The sequence below is a fragment of the Fusarium mangiferae genome (genome assembly GCF_900044065.1).
Source record: "Fusarium mangiferae strain MRC7560 genome assembly, contig: FMAN_scaffold005, whole genome shotgun sequence".
In the NCBI taxonomy this organism is placed as follows: domain Eukaryota; kingdom Fungi; phylum Ascomycota; class Sordariomycetes; order Hypocreales; family Nectriaceae; genus Fusarium; species Fusarium mangiferae.
This window is the reverse complement of record NW_024573925.1, coordinates 150148-172440: the sequence shown is the minus strand read 5'-3', so window position 1 is coordinate 172440 and position 22293 is coordinate 150148. Positions and strand designations below refer to the sequence as shown.

Genomic DNA, 22293 nt, shown 5'->3' with positions numbered 1-22293 from the left:
GACTTGGAGTGACTTAAACTGCCGATGCCTTAACTTTGTGGGGTTCGCTAGCGCTTGTGGGGTTCTCGATTTGCTGTGTGGGGATAGAGTTTGACAGAGTGCGGGGAGACTACCCTGGACCCCTGCATGTGATATCCTGTAGCTCGTTGAAAGCAGAAATAAGCCATTCTTGATTTGGTGTTGGGCTGTGTTTCAGCCGTGATTTGATATACACATCTAATTACAGGGCAATTGCCGACCTTTGATCGCTCGGCGGGGTTCCGATGTGGGACGGCCGATATGTCTACCGAGGTTTTGAGCCCTGTTTCTTCATTATGCGAAAATCATCACGGTCAAGGTCACAACTCAAGATAGTTTTGAAGATAAAAAGGCGTGAGAGAATTAATTAACTTTCGTTTTGGCTTAAGACATTCAGCAAATATACACTTCATTCCCCACACTCTTATCTCGCGGCATATCACCATGACCAACAAAACCGATCTCAGGGTCTCCATTATTGGAGCAGGTATGATCCCGTTCAACAATGCAAATTACATCCAATGAAAACTAACTCTTCATCCAGGAATGGGAGGTTTGGCTGCTGCCTTGGCGTTTGCCAAGAAAGGCTTCACAAACATCCATGTCTACGAAGATGCACCCGCCCTCGGCTTCGTCGGCGCCGGCATCCAAATGGCCCCCAACATGATCCGCCTCCTTGACCAACTCGGCGTCTGGACCAAATCCTCCATCAAAGACGAAGCCACACAAGTGGAGGAAGTCGTCATCCACGATGGCGCGTCAAATAAACTTCTTGTGCGCGTTTCCATGACTGATATAGGGGATAAGTATGAGTATCCCCACTATGCAGGTCATCGTGCTTCGCTGGCTGAGGGTATCTATGATGCTGCGAAAGCGGAGCCGGCGGTCAGGTTTCATTTTAAGAAGACGTTGCAGTATGTTGAGGACTTCGGACCGGGGAAGGTCAAGTTCATTGTTAAAGATGAGAATGGGAAGCCGCAGATTATTGAGACGGATATTCTCATTGGCGCTGATGGGATCAAGTCAAAGGTTAGGGAGTCGATACTCGCTCATCTGAATTTGGCAGCAGGCATTCTCGAGACCGGAACAGCAGCCTACAGAATTCTTCTGCCCCGGGAACTGTTGGAACCACATCCGTACCTAATGTACATGCTCAACAGCAACACCGTCCGGAGGTGGATAGGCGAAAACCGACACATCATCGCCTATCCTATCCATAACCACTCCATCTTCAACATTGCCTCAGTTCAACCTGATGTGAACTTCGCCGGCGCCACCAACGCTACTTGGACCAACAAGGGAAGCAAAAAGGCCATGAAGCAGGTCTTTGAAGACTTCAACCCCATCGTTCAACAGCTTCTTGACCTTGTTCCAGGTGAAGACGTCGTTGAGTGGAAACTGCGCTGTCATGAGCCTCTAGCAACATGGACATGCGGTGCAGTTACCATGCTTGGCGATGCATGCCATCCAACACTACCCCACCTCTCACAAGGCGCTGCAATGGCAATCGAAGATGCAGCTACGCTCGCTGAAGCGTTGAATCTAATGCCAGGCGATGGCTCAGACCGGGAAGCTATCGAAAAGACATTGAAGGTGTATGAACTTCTGCGAAAACCTCGGACATCGACTTTAGTAGACTTGGCGGTTCAATCTGCTAAGGCTTTGCATCTGGGTGCTGGAAATGCTAGAGAGGAGCGGGATCGTCAGTTTGCCGCTGCTGCGAAGACGGGGACTGCGCCTGTGCCGGATAGATGGGTTAGTCCGGAGGTGCAGAAGATGATTTATGAGCATGATTGTATCAAGGATACGAGAGAGCGGTTTGAGCAGACCTATAAGTCTGTGTCGAAGGGGATTGCATCGAAGCTGTAGGATATCGAGATTTGCATTCTAGCATAGCGGAAGTCAGCGAAGAGAGTTTTATACCATTATTACATGTATGATCTGACCACGCCTTCGCGACCAACATTTTCGATTTTGATCCCGACTATTCCGCCGACTCCTCGAAGAAAGAAACAGGCATTCTGTTCATTCAAGTTGCTCGCGAGGTTGATGTGCTACATTAAGGCATCTTCAACAGCCAGTATACTTTCCTTCGCCTCCAAAATACGCTCATACACGGCTGCGTCGATATTAGCGAAGGAGTAGACTATCTGGATGATGATCTTACCGACGAGTGGCCACCGCTTCCCCACGTGCGAGAGAAGCCAGCCTAGAGATTCCTTCTTGCTCTGAACGTCTTCCGCAAGCCATACTTCACCCATTCGTAACAAAACTAGCATGCCTTGGTAGGCCAGTTCAACTAGGAACAGAGAGCATCGCCCGTCTTCAAGATGTTGCCATAAGTCGTAGCCGCCTTCGCGTAGGGTCTTCGAGATGCGATCCAGAGCTTCGAGTGCTGAGATTGTTTCTGGGAAGATATTAGGTGTCGAATCATGTTCCGACTCGTGGCCAGCGCGTCGCCAATAGTGCTGCTGCAGTAGCAGAATCCCACTCGTCAAAGTCAGTATTCCTCGCTGAAAGGGTCGGATGTGGCTAACAGGTGCGAAACAGAGCTTTGACTACAGAAAGCCAGCTGACGACTGGTCACTTCGAGTTCGTTGACGCGGACTAGGGACTCCAGTGTGCGGCAGAGCTGTCTCACTTCCTCAGGCGGACTGTTCTGTGACACGGTTTCGCTGCTATTGGAAGCAACGCGACAGAATGCGAGAGACTTGCTGATGAGATGGGTGGCTTGACATAACCGTGCGAAAGACCCCATCTTGAAGGTAAACCCCTCAGATATGCGAGTGGCACATTCGGGCGAAGACGACTGTTGGAAGATCTTGTTAGTCGGGCGTCGTAAGTAGGTAGGGGAGAAAGGCAAAGGGCTTTTATCCTAGATGATGACCATAAATGACCTAAAGGCCTCCTCAGGTTACACTAAGTTCACCCTAATCTTCTCATCATTTAGGATAGTGGCCCTAAGATTTCTTGCTTGGGGGAAGGGTGTTTATACTTGTTTGTAAAAGACTTCATCGTCAACGGGGAGAAAGTCCTCGAATGAGGGATCAGCCGTGCTTAAGCCACGAGAAGGTTGAGACACGTTGACTAAGCTTCGTACAGAGCATTAGCACAAAACGCAGTGTTTATAGCGATTGACATACCGATCGAGGATCAATGTGCCCCACCAAACCCTCCTCAATTCTTCAATATCCGCCCACGATGCGCCTATGGCTGCACCGCAGTTCGTACCTAGTGCATCCTGGTTGATCTTGTCCATTCCCATAGCTATGCCATACCTTGCCAAAGCACCGACAGTCAGGTAAGCAGCCGGGAAGATTGCATCGCCCATCTCGAAGACTGCAATGAAGACCGCCGCCTGCATGACTTGAACGCACGAGTCCTCCTGGGCCTCAACTTCTGCATATAATTTCTTCACAAGGTCGTATAGCACGCGCTTTTCTTCTGTTTCATCGACTGAAAGGCAGCATAGCTTCATGCATAAAGCTAGGAGGGCAGTTGGACGCCGTAGCGGGGCCAGCGGATTCAAGACGGCGGCTAGATGGCGCTTCCCGTTGACTATAAGCATCCATGACCTCGTCAACTGAAGAAAGGCTTTGGTAGTGGCTTGCATTTGCTGACGACCCCCAAGTTGGACTTCGATCTCAGCTGGCATATCCCATTCCATACGTGGCAGTTGAAGATGGAGATCGCGAAAGAGGACTGGTGCCAGGAAATGAATGGCCCTGGCGTTGCGCAGCTCTTCTGCCTTTTCGGATTGGACCGTATCTTGATTGCTGTTGTGTGAGCTCCTCCTTGCGGCAGCGTCATCTATATTAGGCGCATTATCAATCGGTGAAGCGGCCCTCTGACCGCGCCGCCGGGGATAGCGACATTCTAGGTCTTTGCGACGACAGAGCTGGCATGCAGGCAATGACTTGTCACAGCGTCGCTTACTGTCGCGACAATGGAAACACGAGACGCGAGATCTGACCGTCGGTTGCAATGAAGTCGACATTGTGGCCGGTGCTGTTATGGTGACCTGCGGACTATGAATAGTAAGCAGACACGTTTGCGGATGTTGCGGTACTTTGGCGGCACTGCGATACTGCGAGGATAATGAGTAAGTATTATTAAAGCTTTTTATTGGTTGTCTGGAGCAGTGCGGTAAATCCTGCGGTCATTTCGGGGTTTTAGTCCTGGGGTCGCATCGTGAGGTGATCACTAAACAGAATATTAGTGAGCACTCCGCTTATAAAGCTCCACTGTAGATAGGAGTTGTACGATGTAAGTGACATAGAGTACAATTGGATATATAAACAGATCTTTTCTTCGCTTGTTACAGCAATAACATCTTTTTAGTATCACACTCAACCTACAACAAAACACACAGCATCACAAACGGCTTTTAACTCACAAACCTTCGAATCCTCTTTTCACCATGAAGTCAATCCTCATCGTCGGTGCCACTGGAGCTCAAGGCGGCGCGATTCTTCGTCACTTGTCCAGTACTGGAAACTACAAAATCACAGCTTTCACCCGAAGCGCGACATCTCCTAAGGCTGTCGAACTAGCGGCTCTGCCTAATGTGAAGATCGCTGTTAGTGATGCCGCAACTGGCTACGACACCAGAGCATTTCTCGCAGCTGCTTCGGATGTCGATTATGTTCTGGTGAACACCGATGGATTCGCACTTGGAGAACAAGCCGAGATCTATTGGGGAATTCGACTCTTTGAGTTGTCTGCTAGAGCCGGAGTCAAGCACTTTATCTACAGTGGTCTCGATTCGGTTGGACCCAAGACAAACTATGATCCTGATCTCTATGTTGGACATTATCAAGGCAAGGCAAGGATCCAAGGTAAGCCGTCTCCTAACATTCTTACTGCCACAAGGTTGCCTCTAACCATTTTGATTAGACTGGATCCACGCTCAGAAAGAGGTGAAAATGCAGTGGACTATCATCAAATCAGGTCCATACATGGAACTCCTCTCTGCAGTCATGTCTCCCGCCATTGAACAGGATGGTTCACTCACCTTCCAACTTCCTCTCGACAATGGTTCTATCCCTTTTATTCACCTCGGCGACTTTGGCAAATACGTCGACTGGGCCCTCCAGCACCCTGAAGAGTCCAACCATTTGGACTTTGGCATTGCCACTGTTCTCGCAACCGGCGATGATATTGCCAAAGCTTCCGAGAGGGTCAGTGGAAGAGAAAGTCGATTTGTCAACGTCCCCATTGACATTTGGAACTCTGTCGCCTGGAAGGCCCTGCCCCAAGGTCCAGATACAAAGATCGGCTTCCAGTCTGTCAAGGATGACAGTGGGCTGCTCATGACGTACGGGGAGAACTTCAAAAACTGGTGGAACCTTTACAAGGCTAGTCCCAGAGATAACTCAGGATTGATTCAGAGAGACTTTGAGTTTCTAGGTAGAATCGTTCCGGATCGTGTCAAGAGTGTTAAGGAATGGATGAAGAAGGTTCAGTATACTGGGGATAAACAAGATCTCCTGAATCTTGAGGCTCATACTAAGTGAACGGGGATAGAAGTTCGCGATACGGACCAGGAATCGCAATATGAGAAGTTCTTAGACAGGTAGATGTTTCCTATGGCAGCATTACAAATGCTGCTACGCTGAATTAGCAGTTTACAATCACGCCCCAAAGTGAACGAAAGTAGCCCACACCAGCGGATCCCGAACATTACTCTTCCTTAGCTCCATAACCGCAGTATAATAAGCCCTTGCAATACAATCCTCATTCTCATCATCACAAGCCATCAGCTCCTCATAGAAGCGCCTAGCTACCGATCTTGCCGGTGTATTCTTAGCCTGCCAAAACGTACCAACGACCTGCCGAAAACCCAGCAACGAAAATGCCCCAGCGATATGGACCACTTCATCAACGAGATGCCTAGCTGACACGTTTGCAGTTGAGCATGCAGAGAGGTACGCAAGCTGGGCCTTCTTATGTCGCAAGCCTTGAATCTCTTCAATGGTCAAATATGACGTATCATCGGCGCCTAGTTGAAGAAAACTTCTGCAAGGCTGGGTTGACATCGATTCACCGTGGCAACCAAAGTACACCGCGTTGCACGATTCGAGAATTCCAATGGTGTCGGGCTTTGTGGGTCCCACAAGCAACTTCGTTCTACAATGCTTCCGTACAGCATCATCGAGCTCGCGAGCAGATTCTTCCACGGTCAAAGGTGAATTTTCTCTTGCATTGTTCGGCGAGGCGATGAACGCGAACTCGCAATCAGCTGCCCGTAAAGAGGCCCAATCCGTCTCGCGAGCATATGCGAGAGCCCTTAGAGTCGTAGTATAGGACGGGATGACGAAATCGAAGATGTTCGGCGCGCCTTCTGAAGTGTGATCCCCAGCGGCGTGGATAGGCATAAGCGCCATCAGACCACTCGCAGTCCACCAGATTCGGGGCAGCGTCTTATCTGCTGGCGACTGATGGATTCCCAGTGCTTCTAAGACGGGATGTACGGCCACATCCCATAACCATTTCAAAACACGCAATAGTGATGTGTTTCTCGTATTCATTGTCCTTAGGCCACCTTTTGTAATCACCGGTTCCTCCAAAAATAGCTTTGCATTGTTTGTGAGATCTTCCTCCTTCAGTTGAGGGAGGGGAATAGACATGATATCTGTTTGAGTGATTATAAATGCATCACTTCTGATGTGGCTGACGTTGAAGGATACAACAGGCCCTTTAAGTGCCAATTTCTTCAAGTCTTCAGTCGATGGAGGTCGCTGGAAGTTGGTAAAGCCTGGGACTTCTCTTCGGATCCTTTCTTCAAGCGCGTCGAGCCTTTTGTTTAGCTCATATCTATCTATTGCTTGAGGCCCCGTAGAACTCGCACTGCGTTTAATTAGGGATGCCACTTGGGTTTGTGAAGAAAGTGAATCTCTGCAACTCTTGTATTCAGCCGCAATGTCAGGAGCTTGAGCTTCAAGGTCGCTGATGTCGTTACGAGCCGAGATGGTAAGACCAGTGATTACTCCACGTCCAGCTTCTTGCAGCTGGAGTGCCTGAGAGGCATCGGAACCAGCTGCTAACGCAATAGATGTAGCATAAGATGAAAGTCCAGATATACCACCTAGAGCGTGTTCCTGGTCTGAGCGGTCAAGTGCGAGGGGGCTTATCTTAGGAAGCATCTCGACTGCCTTCTGCACCATGTCCTGCGCGCCTTTCAAATCGCCGTCGTTGAAAGCTATTGACGAGGCACTGTAGCCTGCAAGGACCCTCTCCAGTGGAGTGGCGCCAGACATATAAAGCAGGTGCTTGTAGGCTTGATATGAGGCTTGCATGTCTTCCCGTGACCTTCCAGAGGACCCTTTGTCTTCAGCCTCTCGCGCCAAGCTGCGCTTCATGTAGTACCCCCCTAAGTTGTTGTGATACTTTGCACACTGAGGATTATCCGCTGGCGATGCGTCTACGGCAGCCTGTGTTTGGTTGATCGCTTTGGTCATGTCTGAATCCTCGTTGCTAAGCTCAAACCTAGCGGCGTACAAGCAGCCGTTAACATTGAGCCTCTCGGGAAGCTGGGTGTCTCCTATCTCTGTCTCTTGGATAGCGTTCTCACTAGACTCTATAGCGCTATACAATGTCTCGGTTTCCTTGGTGACCTTGAACAGATCATAGAGACTCAGTGAAAGGTTGCCTAGATACATTGCCTTTGCTGGGTCCCTGGCTGATGCCGTGAAGATAGCCTCCTCCAAAGCATCGATAGCATCTATGAGACAACCTGAATTCCGCGTTCGTAAAAATTGGAGTCTCAGAGTCTCGCCTAGATTATTTAGCACAGTTGGAAATAGAAAGTTCTCCGAAGCTGTGGCTCTGGCATGCTTGAGGGTCTCCACGGCCTGGGCAAGATCTTCGAGAGCTTGTAGGTGATGGTAGCGGAGGACAAGAGCCTGAGAAAATGTCAAGTCTAACGACGCCGAGACATCCACGTCCAACATTCTATCATCAGCCAAGGCCATCGCGTCTGACGCGTATCGGACAGCGAGCTGTACATTCTCCAAATCTCCAAATCTCTCTGCCTTAGATATAAATGCTGAACTTGCCGACAGCAACGATGCAATTCGAAGGGTTACGTTTGCATTTGGCGTCATGGCACTCAATGCCTCGAGGGCTGAGTCAAGACACGTCTGTAGATCCGCCTCATTACCTGTGGCATCGTATCTCGTTTGACAGATACTGCTCAAGTTTGATAGCCCGCCAATGTAATCCGCCCCTCCGGGCGACCGGTCTCGCGCAATCCTCGTTGCTAAGTCGACGGCTTCATCAAGCTTCTCAATCCCGCCTCGGGCTCGGAAGTCGGTCCATAGGGCGAGTGCTAAGGCACTGGCGCAGCCATCGTCTTCCAAAGAATCCGCAATCGAGAGGAGTCCCCGTGCTAGAATAACAGACGTTTCAATATCCTGGGGATCCTTTGAAAACTCAAACCTCCTCCTGAAGAGTGTAGAGATTGTTCCCGTTACACGCGATTGTCTCTTCCAGGTCACCCAAGGCGCAGCAGTTTCCTCAGACTCTGGAAGCATTGCAGTGTTATAAGCATTTAGTGCAAGGGCAAAGTCTTGGTCTGATCTGGTAGAGTGGTATTTGTCGGCGAGTAAGTCCAGTAGTATCGTCGCAGAACCGCGTCGAGTTTCAATCGGAAGGCTTCCATTATTCACTGCTTGCTGAAGTAAGTCGATGGCATCAGTCAGATGATCGGTGATACCGTCAGACTTGAACTCCGTTCTCACAAAGATTGCAAGGTTTTGCATTCTGTCTACCCAGTCTGAATCTTCAGGTTCAGTTGTATTGACGACTTGTAGACCTATCTCAATTGCCTCGCTGAGATCGGCCTTGTGCCTGCTCCAATCGTAATTGTGATGAAGTGCGCTTGCAAGTGCCATCTTTTCGACCAAGGCAGTGTCTGTGCCACCACAAGCGAGTTCGACCGCCTCTCTGATATTGCGGATGGCATCTCGTAGAATATTTCCCTCAAAGCCTCTCTCGTACAGTGTAAGTTGATAGTTAGCAAGGTTTGTCAACCTGATTGCCCGGTACGCTGTGTCATCCCCAGTTGCGTTCAGGGCGCTATCAGCGTGTAAGATAGCCTTGCGTAATTCCGGTAGTTGAGATGTGATTTCGGACTTCATATAGTAAATATTTGCAACGAGATCGTAGTGTCTGGCCTTTGTTATGTTTCCTCCAGTTTCTAGGAGTTCCTCGATCCTGTCGATTGTTTCAGTGGAATCACTACCAGTGCCATCATAGCTTGTCTGCGTGGCAGCAAGTTCCAGAAGATAGTCTAGGTACACAGGGGCCTTCTCGTCGTCATGCTTGATTGCTTCCGTCACAGCAAGGTGAGTCTGAGCTATGGCCTGCCGCAGATCACCTGGAGTTGAGGTCAACTCGAACCTTGAGCTATAAAACTGGCCCAGGTTGTTGAGAATCCGAGGACGACTGGAGTGGTCTGGGTCGATACGGGCCAAAGATTCACTCTCAAAGCGAATAGCCTCATCAAGATCAGATGAATTCCCAGCTAGTCCATACCTGTCATGCAAATACAGGCCCAGATCAGCAAGTACAAATGGCAATTGAGTGTGATTGTTGACGATTCTGAGAAATCCAATTGCCTGGCTGAGCGTCTCAACGTCTTCGTCGTCTTGAAAACGTGAATAGGCATCTCGACCGGCGTGCGCAAGATCTGCAAGACTGACTAGAGGCATTGCGGAAAGTTATAAATTGGAATCTTAAAAATGCTAGAGATAGGTTTTATGAAGGTCTCGAGGACGTATCTTCAGTAAGGGCAGGTCATGGACACAAGGGTTATAAGTACTTGATGCAGTGAAAAACGGCATTTCCAACACATTAACTTATCAAAAGCCATAAAGATCTCGGCCCGTCACATTCCACTTGATCCAATAGTTTTGCGCCTCTGACGAGCCTAATGCCAAGATTCTGACGAATAATCAAGGCTTTATAGCGTAGTGGCGTGCGGCTGAACTTGACGATCGGCATGAAGATGCCGTGCGACCCCGCAGCTGAGATTCAAATGCTGTGAGTGTTTGGTAGAAGACCACATGACAGAACTCTGCTTCCTGAAACGATCAACGAATCTTGACATCTTCACGAATATTTCGTATTACTCTCATCGCCAAATGGCAGCGAGTTTATCTTGTTGTTTTTGAAAATGCCGCTGCCACTCGTACTCATCAGCACCCCTCTTGATCTAGGGAAGGTCAAGCTAGGTAACCTAGTACCAAACATCGGACAACCCCATATCGATGCCTTCGAACCATACAAACTCGCAGACGATGCCATTCACGTAACAGAGCAGCTCGATTTCAAAGCACGGATTGAACAGAGCAAGGGCTCGGCCCTGGAAGCTAGCCTCACCAAGCTTTTATCAGGATCATGGAATAACTCTCACACTCATGTGCTCGATCTTTCGGCGTGCAAAGCGATGTGCTACGAGGTCAAAAGTCCTCTCTCTTTCTTCAAAGAGATTGTATCGCAGGAACGTACGCGGATGAGATTACAAGACGCCATCGCCAGTGGCCACAAGATGTACGTGATCACAGCTCTTCGAACTGTGATCGACGCTAAGGTCGCTCAATCCATTTCTGCTACTAAGGATGTTTCGGCGGGAGCGGGTGTCCCACTTGGTGCCATTTTGGCAGGGGGTATCGACCCTACAGGTGGACTGGCAGATATTCAAGGTAACCTGAGAAGGGGGAATAGCGCACAGCAGACACAGATATATCTGTCACCAACGGAACAGGTGTATGCTGTCGGTTACAGACGTATTGGTTACAAGTGGTTTATAAGCAAGAATGTCGATAGTGCGTTCTTGGATGTTAAGAATAGGTGGAAGGTCATGGGTGAGGAAATCATGGGGGATGAAGATGAAGACGAGGAAGACGTCATTGAGGCGGATTTGGAAGAAACACTCGACGACGATGACATTAGCGGAGTTGAGATGATATATGATTGAATGTTAGTATCCACTACGAAGGTTAGATCAGGTCTCTCCTGCGGTTCGATAACGGAGCAATGAACATTGCTTTTCTCCATGCGCATATCTATTGCGTAAAAAGCTTGACTAGTAGTTCAAGAGCCGATGCCATACCAGAGCAGCATCTGAGGATGCAGATTCAGACCCTCTAATTTTACACTTTTCGTCACTATTGCATCGCATTCTTCACTGATCTGGGAATAACTTCCCGAAGCCGGCCATCATCAGTGTGCTTTGACATGCGGCCTAATTGCGAAACCGACTGTGAGCATTGCCAACACAATTCTGTTCGGGCATTACCTAAAGAGCGAAGCATAGTGGATACTGTGTTTGTGAATAAGACAATAATTGACGAGTTGAGTGCTTGCATTGACAAAAGATCCTCGCAGGCACAACCAACCGCATAGTTCTGCGCCAATCCGTGGCATGGATCAGCGGCCCCTAGCTCGGTACACAATGGTGTGTCTAAGAGAGGACACCACGCGGCGGAAAGGAAAGCAATCTGTTTTATGTATGGTGTATGACCCACTCACACAAGGCTGAACCAACATCACAGTTGTTAGCCATGCGCATCCCGTGTCTGTTCCATACGGCATCATCATTGGTTACAGGTCGGAGCGTTACTGGGAAAGTAATGTTTGTTGAACATCCGTGGCAGCGGTTGAGTAACCAAATGACAATCACACTGCACAGGGCAAGGTTCCAAAGCAGTACGATCAAGCTATTATGACGTTCGAATTGTTTTCATAGCACCCCAAGAGCTCGATCATTTCGGCATAAGACGAAGGCCCAAGCCTTTAGGGAGCTCGACTGTCACGTAGCGCGATGGAAGAAGAATTCGTGGGGACACATAAACTTGAATATATAAGAAGGAATAAGTTGCCAGGCTGGAAATCGGAATTGCTGCTTCAATCAGCAGAATCATCCATCCCATTGCCAGTCTATCCAAGTACACATAACCCCCTCCACAATGGTGCACTCTGCCCTTCTTCTTCTGTTCCCTGGGCTGCTTGTCCTGACTTCACCAACTCCTCCGACTTTCCAGCCCTCTATCTCTTTTCTCAGTAGTCGTGATAAGCGTGACACTCCAATTATTGGTGAGAGTCTTACTATCATCTATGAAACGGCTAGTTACCCCGTGGCCGGTTCGAGAATGCAGTAGGGTCAAGAATTACCTTTAGTAACGATATAAGGCAGTCCCAGATAGGGATTAGGTTCTGTCTGCTGAAATGGACTCTCAGCCACAAGTCTCAACTGCAAATAACACCTCCAGATAGGAAATATACCAATAAGCACTTTAATAAAGAGCATTGGAATTTTAGGGTTAGCTTATATCAGTCTCTGCTGTAAATCCTCCTTATGACTAGCATTAATATAAGGTATCTTTATAAAATCCGAAATGACAGGTATTTATTCTATGCCACAAACTTAGTGGCATTTGTAAAGTATGTATATATGGTTTTTGGTCTCTATAGATTGCTATAACCTAGCACTAAATAAGCAGTGCGTATTTTAGGTGTGCATCTAGTTGAATGGCAACGATCTATCAGACCTTGGCCTCAGAATCACTAGACTGGGGAGACACTTTCTCTGGACCTCCAGACTGTAGTACCGTAGCCTGACGAAGACGACCAGCAACATCATGCGTCGCTTCCCACTCATCCAGCTCACCAATAGGAACCTTTCTGATTTCATGACTTTGAACACCATTATCCAGAATGACGGCTTCTGATCGAAGCTTATAGCCCTTCCATTTTGGCATCAGGAATGCCCAGAAATAGTAGTACAAAGCACATGCAATGAGGCTATAGAATTGTTTTAGCTGTGGCCAACCACGGTATTGATAGGGGTTCATGAACTCACATTCCTATACCTGTCACGACGTATGTGGCATACCAGAAACTGACATCGCCGGCGTACATTCCACCCTCGGGAGGATACCAAGGCATAACGATTACAAACGACTGAACGAGAATATTGAAAATAACAAGAATATGCCAAGCCTTAAACTCGGGGGAAGGTAGGTTTGCACGCTTGCGGCGCCAGCGCACAACGTAGAGTCCCACAGCCATGGCAAGATTGAAAGCCGCACCCGGGTAGACACCGAGGTCGCTCACTAATATCGGTCAGCTACTTTTACATCTGAAGAGAGACGAGATGACGTACCGAAGTTGAAGGCATCGCCAGATGGGATGGCAAGAATCATAAGGGCAGTGATAGCCCAAGTGGTGAAATACGGTCCGAGGGGTGTTCCAAATGGCTTGGTAGAAACCCAAAAGGGAGTCCACGGTAGGACACCTTGTCTATGGATATGTGTTAGTTTGTTCGTCCTTAACATCGCTTCTGAGTAGACAAACCTTCCACATTCTCGAAGTCGGCGGGACAGTCCAACAATGACGGCCATGATGTTTCCAAAGGCACTCAAAGCGATAAGAAAGTTGAGACCTCGCACTGCTCCACTATTTCCGAGCACATTACCAAAGAACAAGCTTGCTGCTGTCAGACCGGAGCTTTCGAGCTCTTCCTTGGGCACTATAACTATCAGTAAAACTCTCGAAAGGACTGAGCCTGAGTACTGTACCCGCTGAAAGCCAAGCGACATTGGCGAACATATAAAGAACATATACCGTCGTCAATGCGGCAAAAGCATATTTCTTCAGGGATTGGACAGGGTTCTGGAGCAAGCAGTCAGCCCGATGCAAACGATACTATAATACTCTGAACATACCTTAACTTCGTTGGCGAGATTGAAAGCGTTGTTGTATCCACCATAAGAGAAGATGATTCGATACAGTGCATTGGTGAGACCGTATGCACTAGCTGAGCCTGTGCCTTCGAATGCGTTTCGGAAATTGGCCTTGGGGTCTTCGACGTCGGTATGCCCACCTAGAACAACAAATCCGGTAATAATGATAAATATGAGGGTGAGAATCTTGACAACACCAATCGCATTCTGGAACCAGTAAGCGTACTTGGTGTTAAACACCAGACCTGCGACGAGTAAGTATAGTCGCATACCAGTGAAAAGGCCCACTTACACAAGCATGCCACGGTGTATCCAGCCAGGGCTACACCCTTGATCTCCCAGTTACTGGGCTCTTTGGTGGAGCACCGAAAGAGGTAGGTTGCCAGGACTGTTTCAAGGGTTAGTTTTGATATCTCGAAGGAGGCTTGCTTCCTGCCTACCAACAGCATTGCTACTACCAAATGACAAGAGGACGCTCTGCACAGCAAAGGTGGTTGGGAAAAACCAGGTAGGCCGAGGGAACGCTTGTTCGAGGAAGACAACCTCGGAGCCCGATCGACTAGGAAAGTATGCGGTAAATTCCAGGTAGACTGCACCTGATGCAATGCAAAGCTAAGAACGATGTTAGATCAAGTTCTTGGCCTGAGTGGGTAACGAGATCTTTACCAAATAACCCAAAGTCCAATAGATGAACATGAGGCCAACCGAACCGGTGCCGTGTAAAATTGCAGAGGCTAGAAAGTTTAAGCAATATTGTTCGAGTAATCATGAGTGGGAACATACGTGTAGAGTAGATGCCAGTACCAATCATCATAGTGACATTGATCAAGACGATAGTGAATGGCCCAACATCGTATCCCAAAGGCGAGTCATGCTCGACAGGCGCTCCAGTGGCTTCTTGATACGTGACAGCGTTGCTGTTACCGCCTGTCTCTCCTACATATTTCAAGCTTCCGTCAGAGAATTCGCCATCGTTGCTCGCGGTCGCAACAGCCGCGTCAGAGCGGCCACTGAATGGTTGTTTCCAGGAAACCATAGTGTACCGATAGGTCAATTTGCAACTAAATAAAAACGGACATGAAGCTAGGCCAAAGAAGTCAAGCTTATGAAAAGGGTTGGTGCTCTAACAGAGCCAAGATCTTGGGAATAAACATTTGGCTATATAGTTCAAACATCTGCATATAATGCCTTGCTCTAATGCCGACAGCGGAACGACGGGACATTCTCCACCAATAATGTTTCCATACTTAGCTAACAATTGTTTCGAAATCTTCAAGAAATATGGCATATTTCGGCGGGATGTGGGAGGAGTGGACGAAAAACAGGGTGGTTCATCACGAAAGACCTCTCAACTATGACGAAAGCTGGCCATGTCAAAGTTAAGCGAACAATTGCTTAGGCATGTATATCATGGCTACCTCACGCGTCGGATCCGAACCGACAATTACCGCATTGACAGAGAACGGTTCCATGAAGTTGAGTAAGATCAAAAGTCTTTAGACCAATGGAGGCACAGAACATACTACCAGAGCAGTGAAACGTTATCGACAAAGATGAAGCTTTTATACTTGATGATATATAGCACAGTATTCTCACACCCTCTAGTATTACATAGAATTGTTGCACCTCTGCCTGCGGAGACAGTACGCTTAGGTTCACCCATTCAGCTAGCCCTGGGTTCACGAATACCCCGTTAGAAGTTCGGCGAACTAGAAGCCAGTTAAATCCAAGAGAATGTCACACTTCTCCTTCGTCTAGCAATTCATGCTCGCTTATGAAAGCCAGAAAGGGCTTATCAAGGGTTGATCGCGGGTGTTGGTTGGCTATAGCCGATGACGTTCTACCATGGGTGATTGCGAAGTATGGCGACAGTGGCCCACCATGGCAATCCCACAAAACAGCATCCCATGATTCGTCCATCTTACGGTTAAGTCGGCCCATTTCATTATTAATAACCAACAATCTTCTCCATCTCCTGTCCTCGGCTGCACAATTTCCTATCCCCGGATGAGAGACAGAGCCACCCGGGTTTAAGTAGCTTTGAATTCTCTTCCCATAAGCCCACACGTGCGCTCAGGCCATGGGCAGGACCCAAACGTGAAACTTCATGTAAGGCGCGTGAGGTAAGCCATCAGCTATAGGGTCTATCAACTCAAAATAACACTGTTATTAACGCCAGTTTGGGCAGTATACCAGTTACCGAAAACTATTGCCTAAGAAACGTGAGACTATCTTAACTACAGATAGGACAGTCCTTCAATCGATCAATAAAGTGCAAGGAATTTAAAAAGGAAAGAAACACAATGGACCTGAATTTAATATAGAGAAGCTATTTATATAAGACTGTAAAGAGCTCTAGTAGAATATGGATTAAAAACTCCTTTTAAGGCATCAGAAGGAAGATAACTATCTTCCCTCAATCAGTGGCCTCTTAGCTAATTATTACCCTGGCCGCTAACTCGGGTTGTTAGTTGGAACTGTGAATGATGTCATTGCAGCCTCAGGCTACATACACGCTGGACATCTGAGTCAATATATCACCTCCACAACAAAAGAGTCATACTCGCAGCTGCATTACCGTGCTCAGTTTAGTTAGACATTTATTTGATAAGATGTCCAATAATACGCTTAAAAGCCCAGCAATCTCGGTGAGCCTATCTATCGATCCGCCGACATTCACCAGAGGCTCTGTATCACCTCCCGGTGCTACCATCTCGATCATGGCAACATTACACGGTTCCGAACCTATCACTATATTCACATGGCATACCATCTTCAATCTTAGACTTGCCCAGTGCCGTAAAAACTTCATCTGTGTGGATCTGACGACTGGTTTGCCGCTCCAGCTCGAGTCTACAAAAGGCCCCAAAAGACCACAGTTTACTTATTAGCTGGGTGGCCGTGACGACGATTACTTTATTACACTGGAGCCAGAAAAGCCTACTATCATCAGTCACAGGTTCCTTCGATCTGCTGGCCTTGAAGGCGAACGAGCTTTAAGCCCGGCCACAGGTACCAACTTGAAGTACGTGATAATGAGGAGGTTGAGTGGTGGCGCTATGGAAGGAATGAAGATGTAATGTCGCCTCCTGGTCAGCTTTCATGGAAGGAAGGGTGTGAAGATCCAAGTGGTCCGTCGATTAGATTGAGTCATATTGATCCAGTTGAGTTTGAGGTCGAATGAGGTTGGGAGTAGAGACACTGGTCAGCATTTAGGCAAGAAACATCCCTAAACTTACAGGTGCATAATGTCGTCTAAAGCTATATATACGCGATACATAGGCCTCCCTCTGCGACTGTCCATCGATCCGAAAGCGGTGAAACGATGAATAACTTGACTATTAACACTTGCGTTTGGACCTCTGAGCAGTAAGAACTTTTAGATGAAATTCGGCGCTGGCTGGAGCAACGTCAAAATGCACTCAAAAGGACCATGAACCACCGAATCTCAATCTTTTCAACCATATCCTTTTACCCGTATGTGCTTCTTGGTGTTTTCTACCTTCAAGCCTCTTTTAACTTCTCAAGCTTATCACAGCAACCATGGCCATTCCGCGAGGGTAAAGGCAACCTACTTAGTTCTCTATGCTATTCCGAGGTTCTAGCCCAGAACGACTTTCGGTCCTAAACGAGGTGCGAAGGACTCAAGGACATGAGCTATGCAGGTACAGAGCTGAAGGAAGCTCACAATGAGTTTCAAGGGGAGGTTGCCGAACGCCAAGCCTTTCTGGAGCAATCAGTATTGCGAAGCGGCTCTGAAGCACCCAAATCGGCTGAGCTTCACGCTACAGAGCAAAATATTAACACGATGAAGGCAGAGGAAACGCTCCTGAGGCTAGAGGTTGTTTTCAGGACTACTCGATGGACACTCTAGGCGCATCTCAGCGATCAGGTCAGTCATCACACCAGAACTTTTGTGATTCATTTTCCACTGGAAACTAGCGTCAGTATTTCAGCGCTTATCCGTCTTGAAAGTCAGACGCATCTCCGGCAGCATTTGTGGCAAGGCTGGCGAGCTAACTTGAAGCATTGGCGGCTGGATCGTGACTGCGCAGCCAGCCATAGGAGGTTTGTAATACCTATTTCAAGACCATCACCAATAACACATCGATAACGTGATGGCTTAGCTAACCCGAAATGGCATGTCCCGATTCGGATTAAGTCATGCGATGTGATACACCAGTCCTTCTTCTCAGCTAGAGAGAGGGAAATACAGGCGGATCATGTATCCCGGTTGTATTTAGCCGTTGTGATCATTCGAGTACCAGCCTTGTCGCCACCCCACATGCGCACTGGTTTAGTCCATGATACTATTCTGTGTGGTAGGCAAGGGTGACCATGATAAGAGCTTGCATCTTGACCAGTGTTTCTGATGATGCTGAGTTAGAGAGCTACGATGGTGGACTGAGGCAGCCATTTTATCCCTTAGGGAATATATTTAGAGTTCTCTTTTTATATTAAATATAATTATTATTAGATAGGCTTATAAAGCTTATTTTAGGTAATTATATTAAGTAGTTAGTATATTGCCTAAACTGACTTTAATTAGAGTGTTATTTTAAGTTAATAGACCCTATAGCTGATAGCTTATATCACGCGCCTTACACGTGACTATGATAAAAGGGTTTCGCTTGGACGATCTAGAATTACAAGCCCCATGTGCCCCGTTGATACTAACTCGGTATACGAGGTAAGCAGATGAAAGGCTGACAATGTAAGGCCAAACATAGAGTCTGAAGGGGGCACAAGAGACATATTGTGTGTAGCGGGATAATTTATATATTCCGGCCAACTTATATGGTATCCTTGGGAAGTGACCAATCTGTTATAAGCTTTTGGGTAAAGGCTTATATTGGGGAAAGTAATATCGTCTTTTCATTCGTAACCTGGGTTTGCAGCCTAAAACCTAACCTAGTGGGCCGGCAAAGTCCATTGGGCAACCCCTTCCTCTAGATTTCCAGCAGCACCCAAATGTAGCTGTCTTTCTGACGTGAGATGTGGGATTATTCAGTATATGAAAGACGTTTTCAGCAAGTCCTCTAGCAGGAGCGTAGACTGGCTGACGTTGGTATGCACCTTGAATGAGACGTGCGTCGAGAGTTGCATTAAGAGTGCTTCGAAATCCAGGGTTCCAGGTATCATCACAGTAGATTAAAAGGTCCTTGATATTCTGTGGAACTTGTATACCGTATAATTTGTAATCGAATGGTGGCTTGATAATTTCCTCGAGGGCGTATTGGAGCGATGACGCCCTATTAGTAATATTCTCAGTTGCAGTATAAAGATGATAATTGTGGCGGAGAACATCTACCCAGCCGTCTTCCTGGTGGATCAAAGCGAGTTGAAAGCCATATTCACTTTTATCGATGACAAGAACGAGGCTTTCAGGTAGGCCGGAATCGCCTTTGTCCAACCACTTGCTAAAAAGAGCAAATATAGGAGCTGCAGGTCGTCCAGCCCAGACTTCTACAAGCCCACTCTGTCGGACTGCTCCGGCAACAATGTCAGCGAGGTAGCCATTGTTCATCTCTCTTGGAGAGAAAGCGACTTTGACGAAACATATAGAGTTGCCAAGATATGCCTCAACCGCTGCCCTCAGACCTTTCAGTACCGGCTCCACTGCGGATTTATCAATGTCTTCCACGGTTTTTGGCTGTTTCCAGAACCTTTCTTTGAGGCCCCAGAGCTGAGAAACCGATGTTTTCAAATTGCTCGGATTGTCGGTTGCTGTAAAAGTCGTATTTTGTCGTAGCATGAGGCCTTTATAGGCTTGAGTCCCTTCGACCCTCGCGACAGCTACAGATGTCCCATTTCCGAAGAAGATCGCCGCGGTTCTATGGAGGATTGCCACTCAATCGACTGTCGGACTACGGCTGGCTGAGAGTGAATGGACTTACCCATGGTCAGGAGTCAAAGCAAACGCTACACCAGGAGCATTAACGTCGCTGTATGACTTTATGTCACGCACAACGGATACCAACGGTATCACAGCAACACTGCTAATGATTGTGATCGTCAAGATGAGGGTGAGACGCTGGAATGTGTGAAACATGGTGGCTTTCATCTCAGTATCGGAGGGCGGATAGTTGAGATAGAAATAATGCAGCAAGACATCTGATGTAGCGTGAGGATTGCATTTGATAGAGAAGGATAAGTGGACAGATGGCAGTAGGCCGGCGTTTAAATAGGTAGTTCGCATCACAGGGAAACATGTGACCGTAGTTGATAGAGTTTTCACAATTGCAAAACAGTAAAACTTGTCCGCTTTTGATGGGCTGCTTTGATGCAACTCGCCGAGGTGTTGATAAAGTTTACGCAAAGCTGAACTTGACTGGCAACAGGCCGTTCCCGTATTGGGTGGCACTGACAGTGTAGTTGACTGACTGCTGCCTATAAAGTTAAGCTTTAGGCTGCAAACACAAATGAGGAACAAAAGTAGATATTTCATCCGCCTAAATAAATCTTTGCCCAGAAGCTTTCAGGAGACAGCGACAGCGGTTGGATTGTAAACCGCCAGTGGCTGACCATTTCATCAGCCCTGTTCGCCAGCTAAGCATATTAGGGACACATAATAGAGTGATCAACATACGGTTGCTAAAAAGTCTAGACCAAACTACGGAGACCTCTGGCTGCTGCAATGGGGGAATGTAACAAAAGGCTTAATTCATGCATGGTCGAGGCTAAGGAATAAGCATAAATGTCTTAAACTGGGGCGCAGAGGGGCGCTCTTTATTTCTTCAGCTGACGTCGACATAGCCAATTAGAGCCCTGAGCGAGCACAATGTGTCACCCTCCCTTCAGCAGCACAGCCAGAGCTCCGTAACCACACGGAGCTGAAAGTCGTGATGGTGGAAAGGCAAAAGTTACCAAACGGTCTCATTTGTCATTTATCTCATCCTAAACCAAGTCACTAGGAACTACACTTCACTTTACGACCAACCATAATTGAGTCTGCCAGCTCGTCATACAATTATCGGACCACTGTAGCAAATTTTAAAATTACTACCGGATCAGTAAAACCACTATTCTTATGTATAATACTACCGTAAACATAACGATAAACTAGCGTAAAGCAAGGCCTACTATGGGAAATGATAGCGCAAACAATATGTGCTGTCAGATATCACATTTCATTCGCATCAGGGGAGTTTTGTGGCTGGCTGAATGACTGGAATGTAGGGCAGTTCAGCCTTTCACACTACTACTTTGTCGCCCAAGGCATATCCATCGATCGAAAACAGTCACACCTCTTTTTCACTATATATACCTGTCGTATCACTACATATTTAACAAAGGGTCATCACAGACAACTCCATTCACAACACTCAACCTTTTGACTCTTATTCTTCTTATTTCCACGTTTTCAGCCAGTAAAATGGTCAAAGACTACGGCGTCTGGCGTGCGAAGCCCGTCCGCTACACTTTTGAGGACAGAATCGCAGATCCACATTCACCTCACCTCTCGCTCTACTTCGATGATGGCCTAGGCGCAGTCGGTCGAGCTGCCATCAATATCAAGTCAGGAAATAAAGAAGAGTCCCGCCTTGCCTACTGGACAGTTCCTGACTTTACCCATGCTGTCACCACCAAGTTGGCTCAACTGAGCAACGGTTTCCGCCCTCTTTCCGGTACAACGGAGCAGACATTGAATGGTCTTGCACTGGACTATATCCGCAACAACCTCTTCAGCCGCGCCAGTGGCCGCATCCTACCTCATGACGTTGACGGGGCAGACAATGACATCCTTGATCAGTTGAGGCCCATCATCGATAGGGCTATCTCAGCTCGAGCTACAGTTTACATCTACGGCTCAGAATTCAATGATGGCAAGGGTATACACAACGTCCACATGAATCAGGGAAATTCCGGGCGCTGGGTCAAGGACAATGGAGTCTTCGAGGACGGTGGTCTCATTTTTCAATTTGAAGATCACTGGGAAGCGGTTTTCATTGGCTTCGCCTCTCAGGCTGTGCATACTGAAGACGGCCCCAAACGCGCTGGTTACCCACTGCCCGACCAGGACTTCTTGACTTGGGCGGAATTTCTTGCTCCTGAGCGGTCTGATGACGAAAGAGAGAGAGTCGATATTGAAGACTCGCCTGTGTTCATTGTCCAGGCTCTTGTCAACCCACCTGGTCCGGATCATCAGCCAGGTACTGCCCCAGAGACAATTAGTCTCAGGAACAGATCCGGGGCTGAGATTGATCTCAGTGGCTGGAAAATTCGTATCAAGACTGGAGATACTCAAGTTCTACCGTCGGGTATACGCATTGGTCCTGCTGAGACTAAGACTATTGAAACTAGTGTCCCGCTTTCTAACAACGGGGGCATTATCACTCTCCTTAACCCAGAGGGATTCAAGGTTCATGGTGTTAGCTATACAAGAGCTGAAGCAAACGGCGCTGTTATTGTCTTCTGATAGTTATTAAATGATCTCAGAGATAGCATATCACAAAGAACTCTTTAGTATTAGTTCTCTATATATTGACTCCCCGAAACTAGTATACCTGACATTCTATCGCTGGCA

The 22293-nt window shown here is 47.6% G+C and overlaps 8 protein-coding genes across 8 annotated transcripts; 4 read left to right on the top strand and 4 right to left on the bottom strand.

Moving 5' to 3' along the window:
- Positions 1-462: 462 nt before the first annotated feature.
- Positions 463-1887, top strand: FMAN_06980 (uncharacterized protein; the record flags this gene model as incomplete). The annotated part of the gene is made up of 2 exons (XM_041830550.1): positions 463-505; positions 563-1887. The coding sequence occupies 2 exons, from the start codon at positions 463-465 to the stop codon at positions 1885-1887; spliced, it is 1368 nt and encodes a 455-aa protein (XP_041681202.1).
- A 190-nt stretch (positions 1888-2077) lies between these two features.
- FMAN_06979 (uncharacterized protein) lies at positions 2078-4015 on the bottom strand (the record flags this gene model as incomplete). The annotated part of the gene is made up of 5 exons (XM_041830549.1): positions 2078-2103; positions 2186-2508; positions 2556-2827; positions 3014-3110; positions 3162-4015. 5 exons carry the CDS (start codon positions 4013-4015, stop codon positions 2078-2080), a joined length of 1572 nt encoding a protein of 523 aa, XP_041681201.1.
- Positions 4016-4438: 423 nt separating this feature from the next.
- Positions 4439-5534, top strand: FMAN_06978 (uncharacterized protein; the record flags this gene model as incomplete). Its single annotated transcript, XM_041830548.1, has 2 exons — positions 4439-4856; positions 4915-5534. The coding sequence occupies 2 exons, from the start codon at positions 4439-4441 to the stop codon at positions 5532-5534; spliced, it is 1038 nt and encodes a 345-aa protein (XP_041681200.1).
- Positions 5535-5651: 117 nt separating this feature from the next.
- On the bottom strand, positions 5652-9731 carry FMAN_06977 (uncharacterized protein; the record flags this gene model as incomplete). The annotated part of the gene is made up of 1 exon (XM_041830547.1): positions 5652-9731. The coding sequence occupies one exon, from the start codon at positions 9729-9731 to the stop codon at positions 5652-5654; it is 4080 nt and encodes a 1359-aa protein (XP_041681199.1).
- Positions 9732-10195: 464 nt separating this feature from the next.
- Positions 10196-10999, top strand: FMAN_06976 (uncharacterized protein; the record flags this gene model as incomplete). Its single annotated transcript, XM_041830546.1, has 1 exon — positions 10196-10999. One exon carries the CDS (start codon positions 10196-10198, stop codon positions 10997-10999), a length of 804 nt encoding a protein of 267 aa, XP_041681198.1.
- Positions 11000-12566: 1567 nt separating this feature from the next.
- On the bottom strand, positions 12567-14802 carry FMAN_06975 (uncharacterized protein; the record flags this gene model as incomplete). Its single annotated transcript, XM_041830545.1, has 10 exons — positions 12567-12825; positions 12884-13136; positions 13187-13323; positions 13378-13552; positions 13602-13695; positions 13749-14011; positions 14059-14154; positions 14207-14378; positions 14433-14500; positions 14550-14802. 10 exons carry the CDS (start codon positions 14800-14802, stop codon positions 12567-12569), a joined length of 1770 nt encoding a protein of 589 aa, XP_041681197.1.
- A 3870-nt stretch (positions 14803-18672) lies between these two features.
- Positions 18673-19818, bottom strand: FMAN_06974 (uncharacterized protein; the record flags this gene model as incomplete). Its single annotated transcript, XM_041830544.1, has 2 exons — positions 18673-19600; positions 19664-19818. 2 exons carry the CDS (start codon positions 19816-19818, stop codon positions 18673-18675), a joined length of 1083 nt encoding a protein of 360 aa, XP_041681196.1.
- Positions 19819-21141: 1323 nt separating this feature from the next.
- FMAN_06973 (uncharacterized protein) lies at positions 21142-22185 on the top strand (the record flags this gene model as incomplete). The annotated part of the gene is made up of 1 exon (XM_041830543.1): positions 21142-22185. The coding sequence occupies one exon, from the start codon at positions 21142-21144 to the stop codon at positions 22183-22185; it is 1044 nt and encodes a 347-aa protein (XP_041681195.1).
- Positions 22186-22293: the final 108 nt, after the last annotated feature.